The 20,371-nt window shown below is 45.8% G+C and overlaps 1 protein-coding gene across 2 annotated transcripts; it reads left to right on the forward strand.

Moving 5' to 3' along the window:
- The first annotated feature begins 440 nt into the window (after positions 1 to 440).
- Positions 441 to 16,048, forward strand: UNC119 (unc-119 lipid binding chaperone). 2 transcript variants are annotated; one of them, XM_086763180.1, is made up of 5 exons: positions 441 to 600; positions 10,996 to 11,109; positions 12,010 to 12,148; positions 13,087 to 13,259; positions 14,138 to 16,048. In XM_086763180.1, exons 1-5 carry the CDS (start codon positions 447 to 449, stop codon positions 14,248 to 14,250), a joined length of 693 nt encoding a protein of 230 aa, XP_086619306.1. In that variant the 5' UTR covers positions 441 to 446; the 3' UTR covers positions 14,251 to 16,048. The 2 variants fall into 2 exon arrangements, with proteins under 2 accessions (XP_086619306.1, XP_086619307.1); XM_086763181.1 differs by having other exon boundaries at positions 12,046 to 12,148.
- The last annotated feature ends 4,323 nt before the right edge of the window (positions 16,049 to 20,371 follow it).

A 20,371-nucleotide genomic window follows, 5' to 3' on the forward strand; every position in this document is an offset into this window, starting at 1 on the left:
GGGTATTTAGCCCAAAGCGCTGGTTGTGGAGGGCGGTTACGGGGTTCAGCTGTTGGGGGGCGGCTCTCACTCAATGGGGTCTCCCTTGCTGATGGGTGTTGGGGCAGAACCTCTGTGGGGGCAGTTTCATTTCGGTGGGGTCCGGCTCCTCCGCTCTGTTGGCCTGAGGCCCTTGGGGGAGCGGTTATGGGCCCCCCCACTCCGTTATGGGTGTTCTCAGGGGTGGATGTGGGGTCCGTCCCCCCAACACCGACAGTCCTGGGGGGGCTCTGCCCACAGGTTCCATGGCGGGGGTCGCTCAGAGCCCTTCGGAGCAGCCGAAGGGGCCGGGCCGGTGCGGGGGGCGGGCCGCGGGGCGGGCGGGGCGGCGATGCCCCTCCCGGTGCGGCGGGGGCCGGCGCGCAGCGGGGGCCGGGGCTGCTCACACCGGCGGCGGCGGCGGGGCCATGAAGGTGAAAAAGAGCGGCGGGACCGGCACCGGGACCGGGAGCGGAGCCGGGAGCGGAGCAGGGGCGGCGGCGGCGCGCACCGAGGAGGAGCTGGGCCGCAAAACGCTGATCGGGCCCGACGATGTGCTGGGGCTGCAGCGGGTCACCAGCGGTGCGTGCGGGGTGGGGGGGGTGTGGGGGGGAGATGGGGACCGCGACCCCCTTTTGGGGGCTGGCGAAGTGCCGGGGAGGACATGGGGAGCCGGTTCCCCCTCCGCAGGGGATGAGGGGGGGGGGTGCAGTGCCGCGGGGGACAGGGATGCGGTACCCGCCGAGTCTGGGTACCACTTACCGGGGACCGGCCCTCCGCCGGGGGGTGCCCGGACCTGAGGCTCAGGGCTGGGGATGCAGCCCCCCCCCCCCCCCCCCCGCCACGTCCCTCCCTCCCCAGGGATGCACAGGCTGTGGAGCAGCCCCCCTCTTCAAATTCGAAGGTGAGATGCTCCCCGGTGCTCTCCCCATCACCCCCGTCCCGTGTCTGTGCCCCTGCTGCACCCCAAGCCTGTGCCCACAGCAGTGGTCCATCTATAGATCCATCCTGCAGCTCCCCTGCCCCCAGTTTCCCCAGTATAGCACCACTGGGCTTGAGAGCATCCTCAGGGCAGGCGCAGGAGCGCGCTGGCCGAGGGGTTTGTTGTGTTCAGCAGAACAACTCGGTTGGCACCAGGCGTTGGACCCCATCGGGGCTGCAGCATGCTGACCTGGGAGAAGGCACGTGCCTTGGACCAGCCCGGCCTCAGCAATGCCCAGGGGTGGTTTGCCCCACTGGCCCCCTCAAAAAGGCTTTTTTTTTGCATGTCCTGGGTCACATCTCTATGGGCAGAGAGGTGGCAGGGAGGAGGGGGCTGCCCTGGGCGTCCAGCCGTGGTCCTCTTTGCCTCCGAGCTCTCTGTGATGTGGCGTTAGAGCACAGGTTTCGTGGCGCAGGCCGGGGCTGTGCGGCGTGATGAGCCCTGGAAAGGAAGGATGTGGCTGTGAGGGCTGGTGCGTGACAGCCCTGGGCCTGTGTGTGGTGAGCAGGGTGGAGGGGAGGGCAGGAGGAAAGCCCTCCAGAAGGGGTTACAGAGGCTTCTCTGAAAGAGGGGCTGCTGATGCTGAGAAGGGGGGGTGGTCCTTGGGTCCCCTTCTCCGAGCTGAGATGGGCTGCAGCAGTGTGATTCACTGCCCAGGCCCAGAAATCCCCTGCCTGTAGCAGGCAGAGCTGTGCAGCAGGCACTGGAGCGTGCTGCCGGCACGCTCGGAGGAGCAGTGGTTAGATGATGAATCCGAGCTACAGCCGCGTTCAGCGCTTTGCGTGCTTGCTCTGTGGTGGCCTGCATGGCCCTGCCTTCGGCGGTGCTGTCTGGAGGGGCTGCGGGCACACGGCCGCCCTGCGCCCTCGCTCCCGGGGCGTGCGGACCTCACGTGGCATCGCTCTGGCCAGCGTGGATGGCACGTGGCTGTCTGTAAGCCCCTGCGTTCCCAGGGCGCAGGGAAGGCTGAGCTGGTCACCCTGGCTTTGGAACCAGGCTAGGAGCTGAGCTGGTTGTCGCCTGCCTCTTCCAACCACGTGGCAGCGTGCTCTGGAGCCCAGGGAAGATATGAAACGCATGAAAATGTTTTGCTCCCCTCCTGCTACGAGACTTGCTGGTATGAGGGTAGTGCAGGGGATGTGGATGGGTCATGGCGAACAAGGACCAGGCACTGCGATGAGCCGTGGGTAACGCCTTCCCAGGTCATGGGAATCATAGAATAGAACCATGGAATGGTTTGGGTGGGAAGGGACCTTTAAAGGCCACCCAGTCCAACCCCTCTGCAAGCAGCAGGGACATCTCCAACCAAATCAGGTTGCTCAAAGCCCCAGCCAACCTGGCCTGGAATGTTTCCAGGGATGGGAAGCCAGCAAATGTTCTCTGCACATGAAATCCTTGGTGTGCATGTGGGGATACAGGTATAAAATACACCTGCGTTGAGCATACTGTGTCTTACTACCTTGGAAGATTTTGCAGCCCCCCCTTCTCAAGCTCGGTTTTCCACCTGGTGGGTTTAACACAGAAAGCAAAGGTACAAGAATATTTTTCAGATCCTTAACACATAATGATTATTTGGGGCATTCTGTGGCCTTTTCTCATTTCCACGTGCCACAGCAAGCTCTTAAAAACTGATTGCCAGAAACACCAAAGGGAAACCATTCCAGTGTTCTGCTCTGAGCAGAGGGTGCTGGAGGGAGGACCAGGCTGTGCAGGAGAAGTTCATGGCTACCCCAGTGCCAACCTCTCCGTGGGAGATGCTGAGTCGGGGCAGACACAATGCCCTGTTTCAGCAATTCTGGTTTTGATGCCCAAAGCTGTGGTGCTTCAGACAGTTTGAAGTTGAAGGAGGAGTTGGTGATGGGGTTGCGGCAGAAATATCCTGGTGCTCTGGATGTCTTCTGTTGTTCCAGGTGGAGTATAATTCATCTTTATCCAAACTCACGGGCCAGTAACACAGTAGCTCGCACTGTCGAGGGCCTGCGGATCAGCTGTGTGCTGCCCAGGGACCTGGGGTGGTCTGGCCATGTTTTAACATTCCTTCAGCAAATAAAGCCCAGGAGAAACCACGTTAGAGGAGAACTTGGTGCTGCAGGAATGTGTGGTTTAGAAATGCTTCCACCATGAGTAGCCGGTGTGTTCTTCCAGCTTGTGTGGGGAGAGGCAGAATCCTAGCTACCGCATGGAGCTCGGTACGGATCCGGTTAGGAAAGGGACTTCCTAGCATGGCTGCCTGTGGGAACAGGGCTCCGTGCTCACACCCGGCGGGGTGCTGGCAGCCCTGCGTATGCCAGGAGCATGCTGATCCTGCAGAGGCTCTTTTGGAGCCGGGTTTGCCATCTTAACACTTGCTCTGCTTGCTGGAGATGCTTCCAGGAGCTCCTGGATGGTTCCTGGTATGCTGGGCAAATCTGCTCACCCTTCAGCCCTGGGGGAGCTGGGTCTCCGTGGAGCCCGTGGTTGGTACCCGTTGAGCGGGCAGGCCACAGGTTGGCTCTTAGCCCTGCTTTGGCTTTCAGGTCTGGGGAAAGCCCTCGCTTTGGCATCAGGAAGCACAGCCAGGCTTTCCTCTTCCAGCAGGTACGGCTGATAAAGTGACCGAATGTTAAAGGTCCCAGGCTGGGAGGGTGGAGGTGCAGGATGTGGCAAAAGCACGCTTGCGGCTAACCCAGAGAAACCCCGTCAGTAACCAGCCAGCAGGGCCAGCTGGGCTCTCCTCTTAATGTGCTTCTAATGAGCTTAACAGGGGAGCGGTGCAAACTGTCCTGCATATGCTGCGTCCTTTCAATGTTACGTTCTCCAGCAGCTCCAGGGCCATAACGTTTCCGGGCATGCCAGGGTCCAGCCTGATGGATCTGGGATGCTGCCCTGGGATATAGAATCATGGAATGGTTTGGATGGGAAGGGACCTTTAAAGGCCACCCAGTCCAACCCCTCTGCAAGGAGCAGGGACATCTCCAACCAGATCAGGTTGCTCAGAGCCCCGTCCAACCTGGCCTGGAATGTTTCCAGGGATGGGGCATCCACCGCCTCTCTGGGCAACCTGGGCCAGCGTGCCACTATCTTCAGTGTAAAAAAATTATTCCTTATATCTAGTCTGAATCTACCTCCTTCTATTTTAAAACCATTACCCCTCGTCCTATCACAACAGGCCCTGCTGAAGAGTTTCTCCCCATCTTTCCTGTAGCCCCCTTTAGGTACTGGAAGACCACTGTAAGGTCTCCCCAGAGCTTCCTGTTCTCCAGGCTGAAATCTCTGGGCCCTGTGGCTGGGCTGGCTCTGGCGCTGCTCCAGCGTGATTAGGTGTAAGGCGAACAAACCATTTTCTTTGCGATTAGCAGGATTTGGTAGTTGCTCACACAACTGCAGAACCTTACGATGTGCTTAACTTGGGATTAGGAAAGGAGCAGGGCAGAGCTCGGTTCAAATTGCAATTAATTACCGACGGAGGAGTCTGTCTGCAGTTATTGGGTTGTGGGTGTCTGCGAACGCCATGCCCTGTCCCGTGGAGCCAGCGCGGAGCTGGGACCTCTCGTCCCCAGGCACTGTCCCTTGCGGTTTGACCATGCTGCGCCTCACAGCTTTGCTGGGTCACGCTGTGCGTCTCCCACATTGGCTGCAGGGCAAGGTTAATTTAAGCGGAGCTTTAATTTCTTCCTCCGTCTTTGGGGTTAGAGTCGGTGGTGGTGCAGAAGGATGGTATTACAGCTCCCAAAACGCCGTCCCCTTTTGCCAGTGTGTGGTAGTGCCAGCCCTCAAACAGCTACGTAACAGAAAGTGAGCTTCAGCCTCTGAAGCTGCCCTGAACTGTTCATCTGGCGTACTAGAATAAACCTTAACTTTAATCCTTATTCTAAAGCTTATTTTATTTTAGCAAACCAAAGGGTTAAATAATTGATTACATACTCGGAAACCATTACAAAACAAAACCTAAAAATAAGGAACATGCACTTAATCATTTCTGAAACTAATCTCTTCCCCGAGCTGTCATTTAGGATTTCTCTGAGACTTCTCTTAGCAGCTTTAGCTAAAGGCCAGCTTGGCAGAGGGCTGCCTCGGCGGGTCGGTCGGGGCAGACCCTTCGTGGGTGACTTTCATACCAGTTTCCCTGTAGCGTTAACGGGAAGCTGACGTGTGTGAATCAATCTTCAAAGCCGCTCCTGGTCTATGACTTTCCTTTCCTTCCCCAATTAATCAGGAAAAATTATTGTATTAGGAGCTGGGGGTGTTTGTGAGGAGGTTAGTGAGTCGCTGTTCTGAGTTGTCCAGGGCTGTGATGTGTAAAAGCGGCTGGATGCGCTGATTTCTTGTGGCAGAGCGATATCCCAGAGCTGCGTCAAGCTGCTCTCACCGGGACTCCTTTCCTCGGCAACACCACATGCGCTATGAACCTTTTCAAGGCTTTGTGATAATGCGCAGCTCAAAGTGTTGGGTAGATGATGATTGTGGTTTTTTTTTTCAGTAGTCTCACAGTACAATATGGACTGTTAGATTCCCAGGGCAGCACACACGGCACGTGCGTAGCACAGGATGCCGGGCTGGCAGCTGAGTGGGTTCCTCCTTCTGCCGGGGTTGTGGGTTTGGGCCATCCCTGATGGAAATGGCAAAGGGAAGAGGAAAGCAGGGGGAGTCAGCCTGGGGGTTTGGGCAGGGCCGGATAGCTTTGGCTCAGCCCTGCGTAAGAGCAAAGTGAGCTGATTTTGTTAACGCTGGGCACGTGGTTTCAGCATGAACAAGGCGGCAGGAAACAGGGCATGGATGTCTTGAGGATGGGGGAAGAGCAGCTCCATCCTTCCTTAACAAGGCCTGGAGGGCTGTGATAAAATTAATTGTGAGAGGATGAAGTCTAGAAAGCTCTAACTTACAAAAAAAAAAACCCAAAAAAACACATGAGCAGGCTGCACAGTGTGGCGGGGCACGCTGCCAGGTGGGTACCTCGTATGGGCAGCGGGTAAATGCCCCAGCTCCGAGCCTGCTGGGGTCCACCCCTCTGCTTCACTCATGACATTGGTCAGTAGATATGCTGGAACTCCCATGGGATCCTCCTGGCACAAAATTTTTCCTCTGGGACATTCACAGCCTACTTACTGAGCTAGGCGGGGGGCTGCGGGTGCCTCCCTCCCCGTTCACCCCCACTGTCTTCACCCCACGGCTTTAGAAGTGCAGTGGGTCCTGGCTGCCTTAGCTTGCTCCTCTGCCCCTCTCTTCACGGGACTTGAACTACTGAGGCAAAGGGCAGGGGAAATGGTTTCGTCTTTTCTTTAATTGAAACTTGCCCTGCCTTCCCCTCCAGGTCTTGCACTCCGTCCTGCGTCACTGCTCTGCGTCTTCGCAGGGTTCGTGCTATTTTTTGCTTGCTTCCTCCTGAGACTCTTCAATCTGATAATCCCCTAATCTCCAGCTCCTAGCAATTCATCTGCAGTTGTCTTTGCTTTATACCTGGCTTATGTCTTGGGAGTTGTCTTCAAAATAGCTTCTGACCTTGTTGCCTAAGGCATGTTAAGGAATAGGCCTGCATAGCTACAGGAGGCTTCTCATTCCCCAAATTCTTGTTATTGCCTGCGTTAGGGAGAGACATCCCTATTACGAGTCACTCCTGTTGCATCAGTTTCTTGTACAGTGTTCTCCTGATTTACATCCATTTTCATGGATTTTGAGCTCTTTGTTACCCCAGGTACACTCCGCTTTCCTTTTTTGGGCTATTAAAGCCTTAAAATAGGAGCTGCCAAATCCAAGCTCAGACGCTCTGATGAGCACCACGGAAATACCTGTAATGTCTGCGAGAGAGATGTGCTTTCTCCTGGTTTCAGGGAAGGAGAAAGGATCTTGGAAGGAGCACGACAAGGAGTGCCAACCCCGTTGCCCATGAACTGGTCTTGATAGAATGTGCCCGGTGGGGTGGTCGCAAAGGAAATCTGAAAATATAGGATCGACTTTTAGCTTTCTCCGGTGAGGATCAAGCACCTAATCTCATGGATAACCGAAATACCAGGGAGAGGGCAGGAGGGGAAAGTGCCTTCATTAGCTGTCTTCTTGTATTATCTGACATTGTATTATCCCTCGCCTTTTCTGCTCCTTTGTGACACCAGCTTGCTAAAATACGTGGCTGGAAATCCACACCGGGGTTCACAGTGTTCACAAGAGAACAGGCAGTGGCTGCTGTCATTGTCTAGGCTGTTTTGATGGTTTATTTCAAAATCTTTGTTGTTTTGGGGAGGGGAGGAAGGTTTCCTGGATGAGAACCGGCTCTTCTGTGGATGGCACAGTGGAGGTACCACCTCGGAACTGTAAACAGGGAATGAGCATCCGCAGTTTCTAATAACACAGCTAGAGACCTCTTAATGAATGCCTTGCTATAGATTACTGTGTTGTTTTTTTTTTTTAAATAACTTTTTCATGCAAAGGCAATATGAGAATTCATTAAAAAATCCACAGTGCCTGGCTCAGGAAGTCTATCACCTCTGCTGCTTCCTGAGACCACCACAGTGTTGCTAGTTTTTCTTCCAGACTCTTCAAAACCATGGTAGGTCTTAAGACAGAAGATTTCTGATAGCAGGGAGTTGCAGATCTTTGAGCATGATACAGAGATTACGGGAAAGAAGCCGCAGAGGCAGCAGCAGGAACAGTGACGAGTGAGTGAGAAGTAGCTGCTGATACCAGGCTTGGGCAAGCTGCAAGAGTTTGCTCTCCTTTGAGAACGCGTTCACCTCAGTTGGTGAACTCTTTCCAGGCGGAGTCTGGGTGTGGATGTCTGGGATATGGCAATTCACTGGGCTTTAGGAAGAAGTAGGAAATGCTCCTCTTGTGAGACCTATTTTTGCCTTACTTAATGTGAGTACTGCAGAACAAAAGCCAATCTGTTGGGTTTCCTAAGACAATGTTGATGTGTCCATTCCTTCATCCCGTGTTCAGAGCGTGCTCTCTGTCAGCCCTGAACCAGACGAGTACGGAGGGCTCGCCCCCATGACTGTTTGGTTGTTAACAGGGAAACAACTACAACCTGCTTCAGAGGAAGTGGAAGAAACGAGAAAATGTGCTGTCCTGAGACACCAAACCTACCTTTCCTGTAACGATCCACTTCACCCGATGCAGGTTTGAGCTGCCTTATGTCAAACTGAAATAGACATGGGTGCTGCCTGCATTCCCCAAATTGTGGTGTTGGTGAATTAGGATAATGAGAGCAGATGATACATTTCAGTGCGTCATGGGAAGTGTGGGCAACTGGGCCCTACAGTAATTTAAAAATAAGTGTGTATGGGATGAGATTAGCAAATTTGACAGTGCTCAGCTAAGCAGAAGTATCTGCCAATTCCAAGCAGCTCATTCCCCGTAAGTCCTGCCAGTGTAGCCGCGGGCTTCTGTTATGTATGGGAATAAACCAGCACATGGCTACTTGGATTGATTTTTTTATTTTTTAATTTTTTTTTTCCCTCCTTTTGATCAGGAATTGCAGCAAGCAAGTTTAATACAGACTAAGAGGACTATACACTTTTTTTTTTTTTCTCTTTTTTTTTTTTTCCCCATACTAGGAGACTGGGCACTGCCAGACAAGGAAAAAAAATGCTTGACTGCAGTACTCTGGCAGCTGATCCTCCCAGATGTCATCCAGTTACATACTAGCATGTTGATTTAAAAAAACAACAACAAAAAAAAGGTTTAAAATATTTTCAGTGCAAAGAGAGTTGGAAAATCTAGTGCAGGGTTGTGAAAATCAATGAGCAGGAGCCTGATGGGGATTCTGCTCGGGGTTTACTCCTCTTCGGTGGCCCTGCTTGGCCGTCTTCTCCAAATGAGTCATGGACACTGTTACTGCAGCAACGCTGCTGCCAAGGAGGGGATAAAGCTGTTGCCATGGTGCTGGATGGGCAGGAATTCTGCAAGAGGAAAAACACTTAATAATTAACTTGCAGACAAACGAAGCTTCAAACTGCCGGCGTGCTCTAGGCAAGGTGTCCTGGGCTCCCAGGCGACCGCCAGCCTGTTCTGGTAGAGCCCTTTGCCTTGGTGGAGAGACGCTGGTTGGAGTGCGGCTGTGGGCCGAGGGAGGCGAAGCCGGGACCGCGGGAAGCTGTGCCTGCTCCTGTCAATTTGTGTTTTGCATGGGGCTGCTTTGAGCGGGGAAGTTGTGGGACAGGTTAAGAATTAGGGCTGGCTGATGTGTTAGAACCTAAATCATCGTTAATTACAGGACATCTACCTGAGGATTGCTAAACGTCAGGGCTTAAGGCAAGGGGTTGATTTAAATTTCTGTCCCATCCCCTTGGCTGCTGTTAAAGACAGAAGAGAAGATTTTGCCGTTCTTAGGCTATTTCATCTAACAGTAGGCTTGCATTTTCTTGAGGTAGTAAAAAGGTTGAGTTTTTATCTTGTTCTTCCTGTTAGCGCAAGTACTGGTGTTAGTTTTCCTTTGTGCCCTGTTAACAGGAAAGGGAAACCTCCCTGCCAAATGCCAGGGATGCTTTGAACACAGTCCTTTCTTGTGAAGCCCGGTTCCTTCGAGCGTTCACTGTCTGGTAGTGGTGGCAGAGAGCAGTCAAACCATCCAGAGAGTACATTTAACACCTCTGTTCCTTGTGCCAGTGAGCTCTGGGACAGTTTGCCATTTTTAGGAGATTGGCAAAGAATAGAAGGTTTCTAGGGAAGGACAGGTGCTAGATGTGCAGCTCATGCTCAGCAGCGCCGAGGAGCAATCTTCCCCAGCGCTGATTTCAGCTATCGCTGTCTCTCGCTGCGGAGGGGCCTGATTTCTGTAATTACAGATCCCAGCACGCGAGCCTTGCTGTCTGGTAGCTGCAATGCGTGGCATTTGGGATGCTCTCTTACTATACCACAGCAATCTTTTATTAACTCCTTGTCTATGGGATGTGCTAACCACTTGGCCATGAACCACAGCCCCCAGCCATAAGGTCGGTACCCGATTTATTGTACCGGTGCTGAAGGAGGGGTTGTGATGAGCAGGTATGATCTCCGAGTACACTGTAACTTGTTTTTATATATTTGATGAAGAAGCCTTGAGTGGATGGGTGTATTTGAATTGTAGAAATAGGAAAGCAGACAGAAAGAAGTGATGAACTCAGACTAACAGCAGGAATTAGTAGCTGAGAACGGGCTTAGAATTAGAATGTTAAAGTATTACTTTCACCTCTGAACCTCCAAATCAAGTCTCCTACAACATGCAGATGTGTGGTTGTTCAAAAGCTAACCTGGCTGATATATGTACAACTTTTATTTAGATTTGTCAGGATAAAGTAGGTTGTTGGAGCTGCTTGCAGTCCGTGGTTATACGTGCAGTGAAAAGGAAGCACTGCTGCTCTTTTCCCAGAGAGAAGGCTGACACCCGGGCCAGGAAGCTGGCTGAAGGCACAGGAAGGCTGAAGCCAGAAACAATGACTTTCTCCCCAGAATACCGACTCTGGTGGAAGCAGGGAAGGGCTGTGTTCCCAGGCTGGTTTCCTAGTCCAGGGAAAGGCTTCAACACCCGGAAAAAAGTCCTTGCATGGGACGAGCATGGGTGGAGAGCAGAGACCACCCTTTGTCTGCAGAGGGCTGGAGACAGGGGAGGTGGCACAGGGAGAAGGACACTCCTGTTCCAGTTAAATGCAGGCTTAGTGCTCACAAAGCTGCTTAGCACTCGCATTCTGCCAGAGGGCAGTTTTTAAAACAGGCAAAGCCTCTTACATGGAAAAGGCCAGGATTTGATGGAGATGCTGACTATTCTCAATACCCGGAAGGGAAATGGATGCAGAAGATGCTGGCATAGGGTTGAAAAAAGGTGATGACCTCGGAGTGCTGGGGAGAGAAGCCTTCTCCCTGTCCTGTCCAAGCAGGACAGTGTGAGCATTCAGTACTGGAACTGTCTTCATAGACATCAGTTTTGGATTAAGAGCAGGGCAGTAGTGGAGATGCTTTTGGGCTGCTCTCACTGCTGGTTGTGACCCCCCAAGAGTAATACCTGATAATTCTGGGCAGCCTTCATTTAAATTTTCTTTCCTTTGCAGATTATTTGTGCACTCCAGAGGAAAATGTTTATAAGATAGACTTCACCAGGTTCAAAATCCGGGATATGGAATCTGGCACAGTCTTGTTTGAAATCACCAAACCAGCAGCTTCAGGTGAGTGCACACACATACAAAAATCTGTTTTCACAAACAAACAAATGCCAGTGTCTGCTTCCTTTTGCCTTTTCCCTCTCCTTTTACTCAATGTGTTTCCCAAAAATAGGAGATGCTGTCAGTCGCAAGGAAGCTAGAGTCCCAGCTCGCAGCAGAAGTACTGTTGAGGTGTCCCTTTGTACCAGCACGGTGAACAGAACTGGTTGCTGCTCTGTTCTGCTGATTGCTGTCTGTGATGAGAAAGGACAGATGGATGTTGTAAACAGAAGCAGAGGAGGAGGAGGAGGTCACCATGTGTTAGTTTCTTGGCTGTTCATCAGCTAGAGTCCCCCTGTGCATAGTTTAACTGGTGTCTAACACCTTTCACTCAGGAGTCAGGAAAGTGGTATTTCCAAAAGGGAGAAACTTTGTCAATTGTGCAAATTAGACAAACTGACAGTTTGCTGGGTTTTTTTTTTTTTTCTTTTTAAAATAATTTTTTAGGTGTTACTCGTAACCATCAAAGTGTTACCTGTTGCCAGTGGTAATAAAAGACCCAGGGCAGCCGTTCTTTTCCTGATCAAGCACTCTTAAATCTTCCTCATCTCCCTGTAGCTGAGAGGAAGTTTTCTGTAGCTTAGAGAAAACAAACCAGACACGCTAAAGTGAAACGGCTTGCTCAGAGTCACGCTGCTATCCTCCATCAGAGGCGGGAGCAGTAAGTCACTTCAGAAGATAGGGAGTGTATCCAACCGAAGGGCCATCTTGCAATACTCTGTCTCTGAGTCACCAGCAGTGGATGCCTTAGAGAGGACGGGAAGAGGGTAGGCACATCATCAGGCTTCCTCGGAACAGTTTCCTGCCTTGTATGACTCAATCGTGTGTGACTGCAAGTGTTTTCACTGGGTTTCTGTTTCTCAGACGACTGTGACGGAGCTTTGCTTTGCGCTTTTCCAGAACGTGAACACAACGACAAGAAGGACATTGACCCCAATGCCGGCCGGTTTGTACGCTATCAGTTTACCCCAGCTTTTCTCAGACTTCGGCAAGTGGGAGCCACGTAAGTAATTGCTCCTGTGCTACATTTTCTAGAGCAGGAAACAACTGGAATCTTATAAAAAGTGGCTCTTGTTCGTTGATCCTGTCAGGAAGTTGATTTAGTAGGGAGCTGTTGTTATTAAGAGGATCTCCAAACATCTTTGCTGGGTGCCTTGCTTTCTCCATGCCTCTAGCTTGTTTATTTCCCTCAGGAATAGGCGTGACGTTGAAGAGATTAATGCTAAAAGCGGCAAAATAAGGTGGACGGACTACCCAGATATTCCAACTCTTTTTCTATGCATTATAGTTTTTGTCAGAGGCTCTGCCAGTTTTGGAAGGTATGTCTGCAGCCTTCCACGTTACATTCCCCAAAAAACATTTCTCCACAGATGCCCCTGAAAGGGTGAAGTAATGTTTAACGCTTTATGTACCAGAATGTTCTTTGGCGTGTGTGGTAGTACTGCTTGCATCCATCAGTAAGCCACACCAAAATGTGACACCTAAAGTATCTTTCCGTAAAGCTTTAGGCCAAAGTTATTGCTGCAGTAATACAGGTAACAGACGGTGGTGTTTCTTAGTAAAAGTTAGTAGTAACAATGCAGTTAATAGTAATCACTACTAACTCTACTACTCACTCTAGCGAGTGATCTAGTGAAGTGTCTATCCATTATAGTTGGAGGAATCTTTTATTCACCGAAGATGAGTTTAAGATTGTAAAATTGTCTTGCATGTCTTTTTTCTTGAGTACAAAGAGCCAAAACACAGTATAATCTATGATTTGTAATGCTATGTCGTGTCCCTGTAGCACGCTTTAAGAAAAAGAGGAAATGATAATTTATTTAGTACCATTGCTTTATATTTTTGGCTTTTTTTAGAAGAGCTCTGTTCTGCCTTTCAAGAATGGTTGAAAAATCTTGCTTAAGGAGAAAAGCTCATTTCAATCTTATCCTTCTTTTTCAGGGTGGAATTCACAGTGGGGGACAAACCCATTAACAACTTCCGCATGATTGAGAGGCACTACTTCCGGGATCAATTGCTGAAGAGTTTTGATTTTGAATTTGGGTTTTGCATCCCCAGCAGTAAAAATACTTGTGAGCACATCTATGAATTCCCGCAGCTCTCTGAGGATCTCAGTAAGCTCTCTTTACTTACTGGGTTACCATACAGTGATGTTAATCTAAGGTGTTTTGCAGAAGCCCTTTCTTAAGAGCTGTCTGTAGAAAGTGGGTAGGGTAGAACACTTCCAGGTAGTTTTGTGTCTGTGTTAATACATGCTGTTAGAAAACAAAATCTTGTCACCTACCAGACAGTTGCTATTTTTTTTTTCTTTTTAAATTCATAAAAGTGAAGCTTCAGTGTCAGGGAGAAAAAAAAATGATTGTGTTATAAAACAACCAAAAACCTAGGATTAAAAAGATGTTCAATAAATGGGTGACTTGAATGTTATGTTCTATTTGATGTGCTATATTGATAGCTTGAGAGGTTTTAGTTTTAGTATGAACGTAACTTTTATTTTCTCTCCTCTCTCCCAAGACACAATGGCATCAGTACTAAATCTACGTGATCGTATATTCTTTACAACCCCCAATCATGTATGTCACCACTAATGTTACGATCTGGAAAATACAGCGATGCACTGCTGCTTACTTACTGTCACACTAGAAAAAAATTATTTTTGAGTTCATAATTTTGTCACTTTTTTAAAACCAGAACAAAAAAAACCCCACCCAAACTCTAGTGTGGTATTGTTTAGAGGTTAGGTAGAGCACTTAACACTTTGTGTGGTGTCTTAACATATTTGCATTATGTTTGAGTTCTTGAAAAGATACTGTCAACGAATGGTTTGGGTAGGTTCCTGTTTTGTTTTTTCACTTGAGAGTTTGCTGCTATCTGAGCAATGCTATTAAACGTAACTGAAACCCAGTGCTGAGCATTGCCTTAGGAGAGCTTCTGTGTAACACAATTAATTTTTCTGGCGGTGTTTTTGTTTTTTTTTTTTTTCCCCCTGCAGTTCGAGAGATGATCCTTCATCCGTATGAGACACAGTCGGACAGTTTCTACTTTGTAGACAACAAGCTTGTGATGCACAACAAGGCAGATTATTCATACAGTGGAGGACCTTGAGCACAGGATGGACAGCCAACCTGCGCTGGCCTTCCCTTTCCTATCAAAGTCGTCAGGGATACCAACACCTTCCGTTCCGTTGCCTACAATGTCAACTGGACAATGATCCACAAACCAAGGACTCTTTGACACAGTAGGAGTTTCATGACTAAATTTGCCGGTCTCCTCTTTTTTGAGCTTTGAAGCAGACCCAGTTCTTCAGAAATTTAAGCGGTTCTACAATGCTAAATGGTCTTTGGATACCACTTCCCTAAATTCTTTAAGTGTCTGCTTTGAAAATGGCCTTGTGGGACTTGAGAGATTTTGCTCTAATTCTGAGGATTTGTGTTCTTGCCCTCAAGTATCTTTTAGGACATGATTGCTTTCTCAAAGAATGTAATCCGAGAAACCATGTGAGTGGATGGATGCAAATGCAGAGTTTTGTTTATTTGTTTCTCTTTGTGAATGCTTCAAAGGCGTGGTCAATTTAACTTGTACATCCAGCTGAAAATACTGAGCATAACATCTTACAAAAGCAAGTTTCATCTTTAGATGAGTTCTCTAAATAAGTATCTCATCTCTTAATTTTGTTCCGCCTATGTAATGTTCTGTTTAACCTTGGCAACACTGAACCTCGCAATGAAGACCAGTAGTTCAGGGACAGAGCTACTTTTCATCAGGTACTGCCCTTTTGCATTTCACATGAAGGCAAAATAGCACTGAGGGTCTATCAACCTCCATAATTAATAATTGATTTTCCATTAATTTCAGTTTTTGCAAACTGATTGCAGAATAATCACGAAAAACTGAAGGATTTTAGCCTTATTTAACATTTTTACATAGCTAACATTCAGCCTATTCATGCTATATGCTTTCCATGTCTATTTTCTTTCACCTCTGCTCACTAATAAGATAAGGGCTTCAGCGCTGCTTGTTAGAGCACCGCTTTTGTTTGTCTAGGGCAGTTGGAGAAAATGGAATTTCCAATTTTCCATTTGCATCTGAAATTGAAGAACATTACGCCAGTGTTTTTCCCTTTGTTAAAAATGTTTTGCATTGGGTATTAATACAGTTGAAACAGTAAGTCTGATAATGTAGGAGTCGAAGGCACAGCAAAAAATTAGCAAAAGCTCTCCCTTTAGACTCTGTAAGAAGTTTAAGACCAATTTTGCCGAAGTTTCTCAGCGTGTACTTCTTATAAAGACAGAAGTGCAAAGAGTAAACTAGCGTATGCAAAACAAAACCCGAGAAGGCTGTGTGGGGTAACCTGTTGTCATGAAACCCTTACTCTAAAGGTCAGTTCACTGATACTTTAAAAAAATAAAAGGCAGTTGCAGTTTGTAGATATTTCTATAAATACTTGATGTCTCCATGTCTAATTCTGTGAGTTTAAGTGGAACATTATATGTTAGCCTCAGATAGGTGTGATTGTAATAATTTTTATAAAATACCATTTCCAGTCGTGATTAACGTCTTTCTAGTCACAGCCTAAGTCAAACAGAACTACAAGTGGTTCCAAATGTAGCCACCTGCCTAAGAACAAGGAGGGTTTTGTGCTCTTGTTGGGGTTGTGGTCACTATTAAGTGTGTTACCATTTGTACTTGGCTTGGCTTTCTGTACTTCTGAAAGAGGATTCCGTTTTCTAAAGAAAATGCAGTGAGTTTAGGTTACAGCACAGAATTTTTATGAAGATTGTTAGCTAAGAAAGTATGTAAAGTTCACTGATTTTACACAACTAGTATCTTGCTGTAATTATCACAATGAGACTTGTATTTATTTCTATTTTTTGCCTCTAGTGTATTAAATCATAAAATGATACAGCTGACTTATCTCTTTGAGGGTTACAAAGAATTTCCTCATTATTTGTACAGTGCTTCGAGCCACTGATCACTAAGTTTTATAGCACAATAGTTACTAAAGGGTGAAAACAGTTTCAAAAAGTCTAGGTGTTGCCCACCCACCTCCCCTTTTCCGCATCAGGGCCATTAAGCTGTCTATATATTAAATGATATTTTGCAAATTTAAGTATTTATGAATTTTGTTCCAACTCTTGAAGGAGAAAATATATACTGATTTGAAGACAGAAGAGAGCGTGTGTGTTTGTCACTAGCACCCTATACAGGTTTTTTGGCAGTATCTTCCAACTCTCACCTGCTGTTCGTAATAATAACTTCTGTGCATAAGATTTTTAAAAGACTTCTAGAAATGGTGCTTGCCCAGAATTGCCAGTCATACATTTCGCACAGATGTATGTTTCAAACAGAAATACTTATCTCACTATATTTTGGTGAGAGCAGTTGTACTTTGGTGCAGACTCTTGTGTTACGGTACTGAGTATCCTCTCTGTATAGAACATCGTTGTCAGCTGATCTGCAATAGTCATGTTCTGCTCCTTTTTTGGACTTCAAAACCAAAAGTAATTCCATGAAAATATTTCTGTCATCAGTGAAAACTTGAGACATGCCCCTATAAAAAAGAACCTGGAGAAAGTTACCTTGTTCCCAACAGTGCACAGTGTTGTTTGATGGACTTTCTGACACTCTGCATTTAATGGTAGGTTTGAGGTTAAACATAAGAGGATGAACCATCCGCTACTGATCTCCTGAATTCTGCTAGCTGTTCTGATAATTCAGATTCTATGGGTAATAATTTCAGGCTAACAGAAAATTTTAGTGTGAATCATATAGGAGATATTTTATTGAGTGAATTGGTTTTCTTCTATTATTAGGAACACTTTTAAACAGGAACAAATATTGGACATTTTCAATAAAATAAATTTCAACCTATTTTAGCTTTAGCTTTTCAGTTTGAGGAATTTTACTTCCTTTAAAAGTCCCCATAGTTTGCTACAAATAACAAGTTCTGATTATTGAAGCAAGGCAAATAACAAAACTTTCTGTGGGAAGTGTAATGAAGGTCCTTTTTTTTTCCTGTATTCCCCTGCAACAGTTATCACTGTTATCGCTCTATTTCACTTGGAAACAGGTTGTTTTGCATTTCTTTAAGGTCATCTACATCCACAATGTTTATAAACATGTGGGACTAGCTGTCCACGGGAGAGGTTCCAGTCCTTTCCTACCTGTTTGTGCAGCAGTGTAATGTGCAGTGTTGACAGGAGACATTATACTGTTGCACATAAGCAGGATTATAAGTGTTTCTTCAAAAACTTTTGCAGTACAGTTGCTGTTCTAGTGCCACTTCTGTCCTTGTTTTGCATTAAAACTATGTGCAAAATTTAATGTTAAAGACATTTGTACTGCACTGGACAACTTCAACTTTCATCTGAAAGGGAGCTGAGAGCTCTCAGGCTAGTCGTAAAATGAAATCCACATTTTTTTCCCTTAAATTGGCAGCTGATTTCTAATATAGAGCAGTTGAAAATCAAATGTTAACGTCATTGTTCACAGAAGAATTTGAGTCTTCCTGACTAGCTGTTATTTTGTATTTTAATATTAATAATTATTGGGTTTGCTTTGGAAGTTCATCTACAAAATCACCAAATATTGGCTGGAAAAATCTTGTATTTTTTCTTTGGTCTCATTTTGAAAACTGTTTTAACAACTTTAAGTGTTTTACAGCTGTTTTAATGAGCCAGTCTGGAAATTCGGGATCTGACTTTCTGAAAGTGAAAGAAAACATCAAACAGCTAACCAAGATTATCTGCTAATAATGACTAGCCGTTTCCTGTCATAAGACATGATTATACGTGTACTTTACAGAGTGAATTAATCTTGGAAAAAGAAACTAAGTCCCTGTGAGTGCTACTAGTGACATAATTTTTTCTGAGAGACAAGGAAATTATAACTCAACACATTCTTTCACTTTCTGAGTCTTGGATTCCTTTAAACTTCAGGATTTTTAAAGAAAGACAAGAGTAATACATTTGTGGTTAACGTGCTGCAGGGTCCAACAATTAACAAACTTCAGTGGCAGAAAGAGAACAATTTATTTTTAAGATTAACACATCAAGTACAAGTATGGTGTAAATTTTAGAAACTTTGTTCTCAGGTCAGTGACAAAAGCCAAAATTGTTTTTCTGAATGTATGCTTTATGTGGTGACATTGATGAAATAACTGAATAATTCACTCACCCTGACTTTGAATAATTTTTTTTTTTTTAATGTAGAAAGTATCTTCAGGTTTGAAAGCCAGGTGTTGGGGTTTAGTTCTTGCTCATCACCTCTCTCTCTCCATCTTGTTTTTGAGCAGGTCAGTAAGATAGCTCTGTTTGCCACCTCTGTCCTCCATCTGAGTTTGGTTTCAAAAACTTGCGTAGAGTCTTAAAGCGGTGGCTGTCTGTGTGTAAAACATTGCAAGCTGCCAAGGTCCAAATTCCTTCATTTTGAACAAACTGACTATGAAAGTATATTGAGAATAGTGCTATGTGTTGACCCATAAAACTAGATTCCAGTCTTCAGGACAAAAATTAAAGGGAACTCTTACTCATGCGAAGATTATTTGGGGGCTCTTTAAGGTAAGAAAATGCTAATATCCAACTCTTGTACTTAATACATATTATAAAAATGTTCTATTAATTATTCATAACCTGAAAAAATACGGTTGACAGCTCAATTTTAATTGGATCTGATTAGGAATGAAACTACAGAGATTATTGCTATCCCTTACTTGGGGAGAGGGGAAGAATGACCAGGACTGCCTCTGTTGCACAAAAGCTAGACAGATTTACATGCATATATATTGTCTCTTGTGGTAAAAGTTATCTGTGGGGAAAAAAGAGGGAGAAGGATGAGGACAGGAAGAGAGTTAATTTCAGTTAATTGGAACCAAGACCTTTAAGGCCATGGTAAGTGTAAATGCTCTTTCTCTTGAGTTTGAGATAGCTGGTAGCTTCTGTTAGCAGTTATTTTCTATATCCCCTGCACATGTACTACCTATGTTCATACAGATGTTTCAATATTAATCAGATATTAAATATCATCAACAATTCATATCATTTTCTAAACATGGAAATATATTTGAAGAGTGTGATACTCTAGGCCTCAAGTACAGCTCAGTTGTTTTCTAAATCACAGGACGGTCTAGGCAGGTGCAATTGTGTGTTTGTGTATCTGTTCACACGCTGTAGTTAACTGCCTCCCTAGAATCACTGTGTTAATGCCTACTGTGATCTCTGCTTGTATCTTAATGCTACACTGGGAAAACATGTTTGAATGTGACATTGACTTTTTTTTTTTGCATAGAATCAGAATTGTCTGTATTAAAATGTATTTATATAAAAAATATATTTTTTGTGGAAGGAAAGTAGGATTCTAGTTAATATACCATTGGGAAAATGTTAGAAACATTTTTACCAAGTTCATTTATAATTCTTTGTATCTTGTTAGTTACCTGATTTGTTTCTTCTAAGAACATCCACTGTGGCCCGTTTAGTGGCAATGCAATGCACTGTCATGCAGAGAATCTGGTTTTCAGAAAACTGAGAGTCTTTTGTTTCCTTTTGGGACAGTAGGAAACTGAGTAGGTTGCCAGGAGAAAAAAGAACCCTGGCACCAAATCCACTTTTGTGGCTTTGGCTTCAGTAACTAGTCTGTTTCACTTGTTTGCAGATAGATAAGTAGCAAGAGCAAAGATTGAGACTTCAGGATAAAGAAAATCAGATGCTATAATTTAGTCTTCCTGTAGGAGAAGGAGAGAATGAAAATTAATTCATACAAGGATTAAATAGGGAGTACACTTGCTTAAAAATATTTCATATTGGCAGCTTAGTCATAAATGTGCATACTAGGGAATATGCTTAACTTTTTCCATTACCTCGGAAAATGGTTAAAAAACTTGTGACTTTCATTAGCAAGTGTTTCTTCTCCTGTAACAAATTGCAAAATGTAAAAAAAAAAGATAACTAAATAAATTATTCATCCTAGAAATGGGGGTGCTTGTCTGTTTTATTTAAATATTTATATTAGCACACGAAAACATTTAAATCTTCATTTCAGATGTCTTTCATCAATACTTGAACTCCAGTTTTGTGCAAATTTATGTAACTTGCTTCACTTTCCGGTCATTATAAACTAGGCAATGCATATGTAACCATGCAAACCACACTTCACTGGTTTGCATAGTTACATGAGTAAAATGATTAAATGAAAACTGTTTAAATAGGATTCAGCTTTCTCATTGGTG

The sequence above is a fragment of the Chlamydotis macqueenii genome, chromosome 19 (genome assembly GCF_036417535.1).
Source record: "Chlamydotis macqueenii isolate bChlMac1 chromosome 19, bChlMac1.mat, whole genome shotgun sequence".
NCBI lineage: Eukaryota > Metazoa > Chordata > Aves > Otidiformes > Otididae > Chlamydotis > Chlamydotis macqueenii.

Excerpts from the sequence above, each read along its gene's own strand:
- UNC119 (XM_086763180.1), top strand. The coding sequence starts at position 447 with ATGAAGGTGAAAAAGAGCGGCGGGACCGGCACCGGGACCGGGAGCGGA. Across the intron at positions 12,149-13,086 it reads CTTCGGCAAGTGGGAGCCAC|GGTGGAATTCACAGTGGGGG; the intron begins GTAAGTAATTGC and ends CTTCTTTTTCAG. Across the intron at positions 13,260-14,137 it reads GCAGCTCTCTGAGGATCTCA|TTCGAGAGATGATCCTTCAT; the intron begins GTAAGCTCTCTT and ends TTCCCCCTGCAG.